The 12,207-nt window shown below is 41.7% G+C and overlaps 1 protein-coding gene across 3 annotated transcripts in view; it reads right to left on the reverse strand.

Moving 5' to 3' along the window:
- Window positions 1-12,207, reverse strand: part of ANTXR2 (ANTXR cell adhesion molecule 2) — a 173,594-nt gene that overhangs the window by 117,141 nt on the left and 44,246 nt on the right. For all 3 annotated transcript variants that reach the window (XM_084627183.1, XM_084627184.1, XM_084627182.1), the window contains one exon: window positions 10,489-10,558. In XM_084627183.1, the coding sequence (XP_084483309.1) occupies window positions 10,489-10,558 (70 nt within the window). The remainder of the gene's footprint in view (window positions 1-10,488; window positions 10,559-12,207) is intronic.

Raw genomic sequence — 12,207 nt, forward strand, 5'->3', positions numbered from 1 at the left:
AGGATTCTTTAAAGGTCCGGAAATGGCGAGGTGGGGGGAGGGTGTTGTCCACCTCTGAGTCAATCTCCCCCTCTTTTTATAGTCTCCCCCCCACCCCAACTCTCATTCGAAGGGAGGATTGGTGAGGTCCCAGCAGTGGGTTCACAAGATGAGTAAGGGCGAGGGCTGCCAGCAGCCCCCCGGCTATATGTAAATGATTATGGAATTATGGATTATGGAATTACCTCCATTGTCCAGTTTTATCTGCCGGGTACTCCCAGACATTTAGGAATAAAGTGCAGCCTCATTAAACCACATCCAGTCTCCTGTCCTTCTTCCAGAATAGCCGGACAATGAGGACAATTGTCTGAAAACCAGACTGGAGCAGTCACCGTATCAAGTACCCCCGTGCACACATCTCAGCTGTGTCTGGCTTTACGTCACACGTTTTCCTACTCTTCCTCTTAAATCTGGTGCTGCATGCCAACCCCCGAGACTAGATTTCAAAATCAGAAAGCAGGGCTCAAAATACCAATACTTTTCATTGATAGGCTTCAAGGAACTATAAAGAAAGGGAAGTACAAAGCAATGGTGGGGTGAGAGTTGTATGCTTCCACTTACAGAAAGCTCATTTACTGGGCACAGAGGTTTGGTGGAGACAGCCCCAGTTACTGGAGTGGGTTTGGGGTGGAATCTTGCGGGAGTTTTTCTGCTGGTTTTGTTTTTCTTGCATTGTTTCTTTAAATAAATGTCCAAGGTGCTCAATGTAGCAGACAGGCATTGCTGATGGCAATAAATAAATTCATTTTAAAGAGACTTTCACTATATTATTTTCAAGTGTTTTCAATTAAAATGAAGCTATGACTATAGAGGATAGAACAGTGTCAGAACAGAACTTGGGCCAAATCCTCAGAGTGTGTCTAAATTCCATTGGTTTCAATGGGAGTCAGGTACATAAATAGGCTCTGGGCCTCAATGTCTTACAGAAACCCCTGAGTTCAGAAATCACCGAGATCATTCCATTCCTTGGGCCAGGTAAAGCTAGGAGCTGCCACCACCACGTCGGCGTTCTGTAGCCCCAATTCAGAAAAGTTTTTAAAAGACCTGCTCAATGTTAAGCATGTGCTTAATTCCCATTCATTTCAATAGAACTGAAGCACCCTTCCTGCAAAGGGATGCCTTCCTCTCCCAGGGCATGAGTGTGGAAGTATGTACTACTACCTACACTCCAATCCAGGGGTATGCAGACTTATTCAAATCTGCCGGACTTCTTATTTGAAGAATGGTGTAAAACAATACAATATAAAGAAAGGGAAAGAAGAAGAGGGACTAAGTGGTTCAAAGGCAGGAACTGGGCAGCTCAAGAGGCGGCAAATGAGATACAGAGCTTTTCAACGCTCCATCACCAATTTCAATCCTGCCCAGTTCAATAGTGAGGGAAAATCACTGTCACCTAATGGCTATTGGGTACCCTTTGTGACACAAGTTGATCATACAGTCATAGAAAGTTAGGGCTGGAAGGGACCTTGAGAAGTCAACTAGTCCATCCCCCTGTGCTGAGGCAGGACCAAGTCAACCTAGACCATCCCTGACAGGTGTTTGGCCAACCTGTTCTTAAAAGCCTCCAACGACGGGGACACCAAAACCTCCCCTGAAAGCCTATTCCAGGGCTTAACTATATTCTCAGCCCAGCTCTTAGGGTATGTCTACACCGCAATTAGACATACCCTAAGAGCTGGGCTGAGAATATAGTACTGTGCCAGCTGACTCAGGCTCACGGAGCTCGGGCTCGCGGGGCTGTCTGATAGAGGTGTAGACATTCAGGCTAGAGCTGCAACCCCAGCTCTGGGACCCTCCTACCTTGCAGGGTCCTGGATCCCAGGCTCCAGCCCAAGACCGAACGTCTGCACTGCAATTAAACAGCCCCAAAGCCCGATCCCCAAAAGCCCAAGTTAGCTGGCACAAGCCAGCCACAGATTTTGAATTGCAGCGTAAACATACCCTTAGTGAAGCAGCATTCACATTCAGACCCACAAAAACGCACAATTCTCCATACCAGAGAGGCTGAATAGTCACGGAGGTTGAAAGCCCCTTTCACCCCTATAATTAAACTCCCCTGGGTCAAAGTTTGGTGCATTATATGGCTGGCATCACTGACGACTGCAGAGCTGTAATTGTTCTGTGCATAAAGGATTTTACTCTGTGGACTAGGACTCAGGAGATGTAGGTAAAATTTGCAGTTCTGCCACAGACTCCCTGTGTGATCTTGGGAAAATCATTTAAAATCTCTCCATGCCTCAATTCCCCCATCTGTAAAATGGGGACTTCCCTTCCCCCACCCTTTTTCTCTCCTGACAATGTAGATTGTCAGCTCTTCAAGGCAGGGACTGTCTCTACTCTGTGTTTGCACAGTGACCAGCACAATGGAACCCCAATCTAAGCTGAGGTCTCTAAAAGTTAAGTCAATACCAGATAATAACATTAATAACTTGGTTTATTAATTTGGCTCCTTTCATAATTACTAAATTTGCATTTTTTGAAGCGCTAGATAGGCAAGGCCCTTCGTTTTCCATTTTTACCAATTTTTCCCAAAGCATTCCCAGGTTTTACAAAAGCTATCCTTCATTGTTTTTAAACCAATTTTCACCCAAGTTTTGGATCACTGGGTAGATGTGTTTATGAACCAGGCTGCTTCCTGCATCCTCAGTGTCCCACCAGGCTGACATGGAGAGACTATTTTCTAGGCCTGCAGGAGCGAGAGCAGGCCTTAGAAGAGACCATTTGAAAAAATTGCTGAGAGAGTCAACAGTACTTAGATCTTTTGGAATTTGTACTGAAGACCCTTATATCAAGCATAACAACAGTAAACTATTTTAAAAAGAAAATAAAAAGATAAAGGCTCAAACTGCTTTTACTTTCAATATTCTTACTTGTCTCTATTTGTTGGTTTTATTCTGGCCTCCTGTCCCCAGATATTAACATCAATATTTACCCAGAATACTGTGAAGTTAATTTTTTGCATTGATTTTCATCTTTTTTTTTTAATTTTGTAATAAACTGATAAATTTCAGAGAAATTTTAAACAAAATACAACCCAGAAATGAAAGGCCTTTTACAGATGTGACTCAGAACAAAAAGCCAGTAAACCTTTTGCTCCGAGCAATTAATTCTTTCTTAAATCTGTGCTTCAGGGATGCAAGTAGCACATTCCCACAAACTTTCACTACAGACCAGAGGGTGAGAAAATACATATGCCTGTCTGTGTTGTCACATGCCGCCAAAAAACAGAAAAGAAAATAAATGAGTTTGAGGACAAACTGTTTAAATAAAGGAAAAACAACAAAGATCAGGAGAAAAGGGGGAACCTGCAAAAAGGAAAAGCAAGATGGTCCTTAACCATCAAGGACCTAATAAGACTAAGTAGGACTTATTTCCTAATCAGTTCAAAAGAAATTAGGAGAAATCATTGAATTTCAAGGGAAAATGCCAGTAGAATATTTGTTTTTCATCCTAGAAAACACTTTTAGAAATTTGTAAGATATTGTACTCTGGAAATGGGAAAAAAATTAGACTTCAAAGTCCCAATTAGGCTATGTTCTGAAATCCTCTATAACTAATGTACAGGCTTTTTGTCTGTATTATTTAACTCAGATTTTTTTCTGACTCTTTTCTGTGATTTTTTATATGAAAGGATTGAGACAGAACTGAATTACAAAGAAATGGTCGAGGGAATGAAGAGGGATGGCCCAAAAGAAAGAAACATTAAAATTAAGGACCTGAGGAATGGCAGTGTAAGGCTGCACAATGCTGTTTTTGTTTCATAGGTCCTTCTGAGCTTCCCAAGCATTCAAAAGTGAGTGAAAAAACAAACGAAGCAGCTGCTGTCAACAGGAAGAACAAAGATTTCAATGACACAAGCTCCTCTTGTCGGGGAGTCTGGTTAATATCCAACTAAAAGCATGTTCTCAATTGATACTTGCAGATCAAAAATATCAAACCAAGTGCTGAGCACTAGCTGGTTCACGCAAACTTAGCAGCACACAAAATCATTTTCCACCACGTTTGTTGCCCTTTTGGGACAATTAACTATTATAAAAGTTTTTTAAAAGAGCCCCAGCGATACAATGACCTCCTGTGTTTTACTTGATAATTTGTTTCATTTTCTCTAGCTAATTACTGGGGTGACGCCTGTACAAAATACCTTTACAATTATTTACCAGAAAAAGTATCCTATCTTGTGCTCCTTCCAATGATCTTCAAACTGGTCACTATATATTAAAAACAAACTGATCAGCTGTAACAATTTAAAGCCTCCCTCTCCTGCATGCCTCTTTATGTAAGTGTTTTTCAGACTAAAGGTTTGAATGTAAGAAAGATGTTCCAAAACTGGAACTGAAGTACAATTTTGGGGATACATACAATCGAACTTTTATCTTCCTACCCCACCACAACAACACTTTACTTGGATTTTCCTCTCCCTTTGTCTTAGACCACTATCGCGATTCATTTTGGACAGGACATCGTAAGCGAGAAGACCCTAAAAATGAAGCCAACATTACTTGAAGACAGAGCAAGTCAGGCCATTATAACCACAGCATGCACTGCCGTCAGACCATGTTATCTCTGCATTGCAAATAGGTCTCCATAAGCTCAAGGGAGCAAGAGTACTAAGGCTGCCCCTACACTCAGACAAACCAATGTACGTCTAAATGTATCTTAATTTTGGTGCTCTGCTTTGTTCATAAAAGCAAACAGATTCTGCCACTTACTTACGCTGAACAGTACTTAACTCCACAAGGAATCCCACTGAAATCAATGGGAATATACAGAGTAAAGGAAACTCAATGGAAGGGTGTGGCAGAATCTGGCCCACATAATTTAAAGATGGAAACCACCTTGTACATCAGCCAACGTATCTCCCTGAAAACTCAAGTTAGTTCCCTTCTGTACATTTATCAGTGTTTTGTCCCAAGTGATGCAGCTTCCACCAGTTCCCTTAGGCAATGCCAGTCTGATAACTCCGGCTGCCCGCAAGATTGTCCTGATATTTATCATAAACCTCTTCTTTCTTAATTTTGGCCCATTATTCCTAGTTACATCCCCTTTCTTCACAGGTCAATCCCTTGCCTCTTCCCTGAAATCTGTCTAGTTTGTCAGTAGCTTTCTGATTATGAAGTTCCCACAACTGAATGCAACATCTCCAGGTGTAGACCTGTATCAAGAGGAATTATCATCATTTCACTTCTCCATAATATGATGTGCCTCTGGGCCTGCAACTCAAAACGGAGTTGACCTTTTGGGCTGCCGGGTAATTTCAGAAAAAATTTGCCATCTTCCATCACTCTAAGTCTCTTCAATATTGCTGCTTTTTTCGGTTTCTCCCACCAACTGAACATCTGTATGTTGCTTTATCTCATCCCATACACATTAGCTTGCATTTTCCCAAATTGAATTTTGTTTTCTTATTTTTGCTACTGTTTCTAAAGTCTTTAAATGCCATTGTAATCTTTTTCCTATGCAGTCATTTGAGAATTACATAAATAAGCTCCACTTCAAGATCATTAATAAAATTATTAAATAAAGATCAGACCTTTCAGAGATCCCTTCTTTTATCTTTGTCACTATTACCCACCCCCACACACACACACTTATTAGCATGCATATTGTCCCTATTCAGCAAGGCACTTAAGCACATAACCAATTTTAAATATGTGAGCAACACCATGCCTTCAACAGAACTATTCAATGGGTTTAAAGTTAGGCACATGCTTAAATACCTTAAATTTACTTAAATGCTTAAATACCTCTGAACTGAGACCTACATTCTGATTTCACTTTATGGCATGAGCTAAGTACAAATACACTGTGTCAGTTTAAATGCAGAATATGTAAAGCACAGTATCCATTCTGGAAGCATGCCAATGATGCTGCAGCTGCATTATGGGAAGCCCTGTACTTCTCTGCCAGTCTATTTTGATTGCAACGATTACTCTACAACCTCTCAATTACTTTCATTTAAACAAAAGCCTGGAATTCATTGCACAGGCCAAATCCTGCTTGCCCTATTTACAGCAACACTTGCATGAGTAAACCAAGCAGGATTTTAGCCTGAAGAGCTTGTACATCCAAAATCTATTACTGTAATCTTTCAGCGAGAAACTAGAGTATACATAACTCATGTAAACCAGGAAATTGAACTTTTATGTCAGTAGATATTTACTCAGATTGTTTAATTTCAATAAAATACGGTACTGTGTGGGAGCACTGCTTCAATTTAAAAGTTATTTGATCTTATTATTGCCATCTCCTCTGCATACACATCAGCTGAAATGCGGAAGCTGAGTTGAGATGACTTCAAAAGCTTTTTAAGATGCTAAAAAGGTAGAAAAATATGGTCTTGACTCTGGTCCCAGTGAAGTCAATGGGAATTTTGCCACTGACTTCAAAGAATGGGAACCCTTTGTTTGTGCTGGGTACAACTACAAAGATATTTTCAAAGCCTGCATTTGAAACCCTGCCTATTAAAGGAGTAGAAATAAAAAGAGCTATTAATAACAATAATTTATTTTAAAACAGACATCAGTTCCTCCTGTGCAAGCCTTCGAGAAGCTGAGTCAAAGGCTCTGGGTTTTCTCTGCAAGGATGGATGACATCAGAAATATCTACAGCAAGGAAGGAAGGAAGGGGAAATCTCTGCTCTGCTTTAGCTGCTTATGATATCCTGCAGCTACAAAAGGAGAATCATGGAAAATTAAGTTCAGGCTTCGGCAGTTAAAAAGAAGGGGAGATGGTTTTCAAATATTTTATTTAAAAATGTAATTGGGTATCATTTTTTTTTAAAAAACTCTAAGGGTCAGACATTTGGGCAGAAGCAGCCAGCGTTTATATTAGCATCAGCTAACATAAACTCAGGCACAGGTCCCTGAAAGCCCCAAATCTGCTGGGGGAGAGGGAAGGTTCTGTGTCACAAAGCGAATGCAACCTCCATCCCTACCAGGAGGCCCACTAGGGACCAGCACACTGCAAAACATAGATAACGGTGCTTGGGAAGGAAGCACAGTCAGGACAGATGGGGTTCAGTGCACTCCACCAGATGGGCTCCTATGGAGTCCTCAACAGGAATTAAAACTGTCCCTTATGGACAGAGAATCCAATGTAGGGCAAATGGCAATTTATACCTCCATATAAATTGTGCCAATTTGGTGAATCTGGAATGAATGGTTCAACTCCACTAGTTTACACCAGGGGCTAGCTTGGCCCTAAATGTAGATTCTATAACTGCTCTGAGTTATTGATCAGTTTTTGTTTTCAATTCAACTCACTTTTAAATGAAAAAGTAACAAGAATCATCAAACAGAAATACTCATGTAAAACTCATACCTATTCTGCTGACCTCCTCTGCTCAGGGGTGAATTTCACTTTCAGTGAATTTAAGTCCCAATTTAGCTGTCTTCATGGTGACTTAAGTGGTGCATAGGCCTCATGCCTTCTGCCCAGGTGTGAATTTCACCCTGAGCTCTTAGTTACACATAACACAGTGCTTCATATTTACAGACAGAAAAATCCCAAGTCACATCTCCTTTTAGCACACCAGGTACCTACCTACCAAAAAAAAAGTTTATCTGGGTACAAACTTCATTTTGCATACCATCTGTAACTGTGATGAAGAGGAATTTTGTATGCACACTGCCACATCAGCTGACATTGCCACATCACCCTGCTTCATGCTGCTATCTAAAAATGTACCACTTTGTCAGAAATGCCACATTATAAATCTCCAGGCAGTATTTTGTGGGTATCTAACAAACTACAGCCAGCAGCCAGATATAGAGAGAACAGAAATATGTTTGGCATTAATCCAATAAAACCAGTGGTTTGCCAACCAAATGGATTTATTTTAAGAATTTTTTGCCTCTTCAAGCTCCGTATAGATGTTGCCGTACTTATAAACGTTTTTAATTTTTGTAGGCTGATGAATTAAAGATTGTGTAAGTACCGAAGAGGAAAAATGAAGCGGGAAACTACTGTATTCCCCCCCTCCCCCCGCATCCACATAGGAAACAACTCAAGGCAAGTTAAATTACAAAATGAACTTAGTCTGATATTTTGTTGTACTTAATCTATATAACATTTCTAATTCCATTAAAAAGAACTCCAGAAGACAGCATGCAGATTGCTGCTACATTAGGAAGTAATATTAGATCCACTACATAAGGAATTACTGGGAGGTATCCAACAACAGTCTGAGCTGTGCCAATGGAAAGTCAAGAGTTCAAATATGTACATTTCTTTCATAGCTGTCAATCTTCTGACTTGCCGCGTACTGCTTATCTTTAAGCCAAAACTTGTGACTTTTTCTTCCATGCAGTGTTTTGGACGTACATGTTATAGCTGGATAACTTTTCCAAAGCGGTGCTATGTCGAATCTGTACATATTTTAATCTACAGCTTGTATTTCCTCTGAACGCTGCTGGAAAGAACTGCCCTGCAGTTAGGTACTTTGTTTGCCTTGCAATTACAATATGGCATGTTGTCTTCTGCTGTGACACTTCACAGCCCAACAAGCCCTTTCCTGAACAACAAAAATACAGCATGTTCAAATACTTTACACTGTGTTTTAATATTGATCGATCAATATTCTGTGCATTTCATGTTCAACTGCCATAGTGTCAGGCTAGTACTAGCTATGGTGGTGATTAGTTACACGTTCAGGATTTCCAGTGTGTTTATGCTACATTGTGGGCCTGAGTTACCACTGCATTACTCCAGTTTTACTATGCTTGGTGAGGAAGGGATGAGTTTTTAAACCCGATTAATTTATGCCTTCCTGATGCTCAAATTGGTTTTCTCATAGCTCTGCATGATGTCAATTCATCTTAGCCAAGATCAAAATCTGTTTTGCTGTGGCTGCAGATTCAGGGCCTTATTGGCTGCCGCATTACTCCAGTGATATGCCAGCAAAACTCCACTGAAGTCAGTGGGAATTACACTGGAGTCATATCCGAGCAGAACAGCTCTAACAGACATACATCTTGGTTACGACACATCAACATCACATACAGTTATGAAAAAACAAATTTCATCGCCAGGACATCATCATAACCAGATTACAAACTCATCCCCTCTCCCCAAAACCTAATTCTCAACATTTCTCCACCATTATAAAATAATGCAAGCTCCCTCTCACCCCTCCACTGCAGCTCATCCCTTGAAGGTATTTTAGTTTACTCATTTGCAACTTTTCTCCTCCAAACCGCCATTCAATACACAAAACAGATGTGCATCCAATGGTCAGCTATTAGTAAGGCAGAGCAGTACCTGGGGCTAAAAAGAGCCAGGCAGTCAGTAAGCAGAGGAGAGGTGCCAGAGGCAGGCATGGCAGAAGTTCCCTGGGAGAAGCTGCCAAAGTCCCTGGGAGGGGAGGCAGTGGGAAGCTGGAGTAATGCAGAAAAGAGGAGAAAGCCCTGGCAGGCAGTGCTCAGTTAAAAGAGCACAGAAGGATCCTACCAAAGGTCCGGAAACAGGAGGGGCTGAGAAAGGCAAAGGGGAAAATCCCCGGAGAGCTGTAGCCCAGGGTGTTTTTGTGTTTGCGAAGTAAAACCGTGCCAAGAAAGAGGCTCTGGGTGTGACAGTGGATCCTTCATGGGCTGCAGATAAGCCAGCACCTTACACATCCTGATTCAGTGAAACATTTTAAACGCATGCTGCAGGGCCAGCGAAGCCCCCTAAGGCAGTAAACTACTGTTTCGAGTACTGGCTTAGTAACAGAAAGCTCATCCCAAACTCCTCTTTCCTACTGTAGTAGTTGTCTCCTCTAAGGGTTAATGGTCCGAGAGTCTTCCCCCTCTTACAGTGTAAAGGCCTGACAGCTAATTATAATCACCACACAGTTCTGATTCCTGATGAGCATGGTAGCATTAAACAGAAAACCTAAGTAAAAGAAATTAAGTTTAAGCGAAAGTGATCTTAAAAGCCTAGGGCATGTCTGAAGTTGGGAGGTGGAGATTTCAAGGCTGTAGAAATAACGTACAGCCAGTGACATCTAGAATAAGGCTGGTTTAGACCATGATGTTGTTAGAAGACTGCTGCAGTTGTTAAATTAGTGCCTCCTTTTATCATTACATGTTGAGCAGTGGTACATATCTTGACACATAATTTTAATAATAGCTTGTAAGTGTCACTGATAATGTCAGAGGTTTAACAATGAGCCCAAAGATTATCCAGACGAAAGCATCTTAAGTCCTATTAAAGAGTAGCTAATCTGCATAAAACTTATGACAAGCCAGACCTTTTCAGGGTTTAATAAACTAGCTGAATATTCATTTTTAAAGCACCGTCCAAATCAGTTTGGACGCAGCTGACTATTTAAAGCCCATTCCAAAGCTGGAAAATACACCAGGGAAATAACACAAGGAAGAAAAATAGAATTGCCTTTAACCAAAACCCCACACAATTAAATTCTGCATCAGTGGATATAGATACAGAACAAAGCTTTCACCAAGTACTTACTGGCCACTTTTATGTAGGACAGGTGCTGGACAGAGCATAAAAGTGGATTCCACCCTTACTGGTTTTTCATCTGAAAAAGAAAGCATCACATGAGCGTAACATATTGCACTGCAGTTACATGGGAAGCTGACATGTCTGAATATGACGCAATCTAGTTTTCTTCAATGAATTTCGGATATTGGTTTGATTCAAAGCTGCCCTGACTTTGTAAGTTATTCAGGCCCCAATTCAGGAAGGCACTTGTGTGTAAATCCACAGGACAACACTTGTGCCTAGGCTTAACTTTAAGTGCCAGTGACTGCTTCAAGTTAAGTGTGAGCTTTAGTGCAGTCTTGAACTGGGGTTTAGTGAGAAAGTGTTTTTAATAATATTGACAGAGTCACTACTAATTAGAAGATGAAGGGCGGGTTCTTATAAGCAGGCCTGTACTCCTAATTTCTATCCATTATAGCCAACGACCATTATTACAATGACTTACAATTCTGTAGCGTTTCTCATTCTGAAGGATCCCAAAGCTCTCGCCAAAGCATGGCTGCTTTACAAAGTATGCATTTTTATCTATAGCTCAAGGTTAACTACCATAATGTCAGGCTTTGCTCTGCAGGTGTGAAAGGGTAATGGAAGGACACAAGAAGCCCCTGCACAGCAGCAGGGAAACACTGCAGTCCTTCCACCCATCCCCTGGAGTGCAAGATACCCCAAAAGAGGTGGGAGAGGTCAGAGAGGAAGGCCATTGTCCCACCCACCCCCATACACACTTGGCCTATGCAACACTCTCTAAAGGGCAAACGGAGCTCTCCCATCATGTGTAGCAAAGGACTCTGGGAGGAGGTCTGACACCTGGAGGCAAAGTCCCTCTCATAACTCACCCTGGGCAGTGCCGTACTGGGACTGGGCCTTAAAGGCACAACTCAGCACACAATCAGGAAACCACCTCTCTGCAGGAGTAAGCTCTGAGGCAATTCCACCCTGCAGATCAATAAAGCCAGACATGCAAATGGCTTAGAGACGGTTGAGGAAGCTGTTGCTAGGTCGTGGGAGATGCACATTACATCTCTAGGTGGCACATTCTGCACCAACTGCTCATGCCAGAACTGGGGCTAGCTGCAATGGCGGGGTGGGGGGGAGAGGATGAGCACATGGCCACATGCTTTTGTCTTAAGGTTACATTTTATAGTTGAGTAGTCATTTGGTAATAATTCTTTACAAATGTTAGAAAACAAACCCACCAAATCGAACATCTAAAACCAAACAATCCTACAAAATTATTGTTTGCCCCCAGGTCAGTCCTACAGGCAACCCCAAAGTAGGAAGACAGTGTGCGTGCACAACAGAAACAGGGCTCAATTCTATCACTATTGTTCACCCTGATCAACACTTACTCGAGTGTATATTCTCACCCCCCTTTCATTAGGCTTACGGGTAGTGGGAGTTTACTGGGAGGAGGAAACTCACTCAGTACCCTTCATGGGGCTGTCTTCCTCCTCTTCTTGCTGCCCACGCTCAAAGCACAGTCAGCCCACGTTAGGTTTTTGTCACTCTCTTCTGCTTGTGTTCTGGTATAAAACTACCCTGCCCCAGGCAACGTGGCAGCACCATGCAGCACACCACCAAGCCACTCCTGTATCTGGTGGTGTTATTTACACCAGAGTGTAAAATACTATCATTCTGGTTTAGTAGTGTTTTGCATCCACCTTGCAAGAGTGTAAATGACCGAAC

The sequence above is a fragment of the Lepidochelys olivacea genome, assembly GCF_965140295.1.
Source record: "Lepidochelys olivacea isolate rLepOli2 genome assembly, chromosome: 4".
Taxonomy (NCBI): Eukaryota; Metazoa; Chordata; order Testudines; family Cheloniidae; genus Lepidochelys; species Lepidochelys olivacea.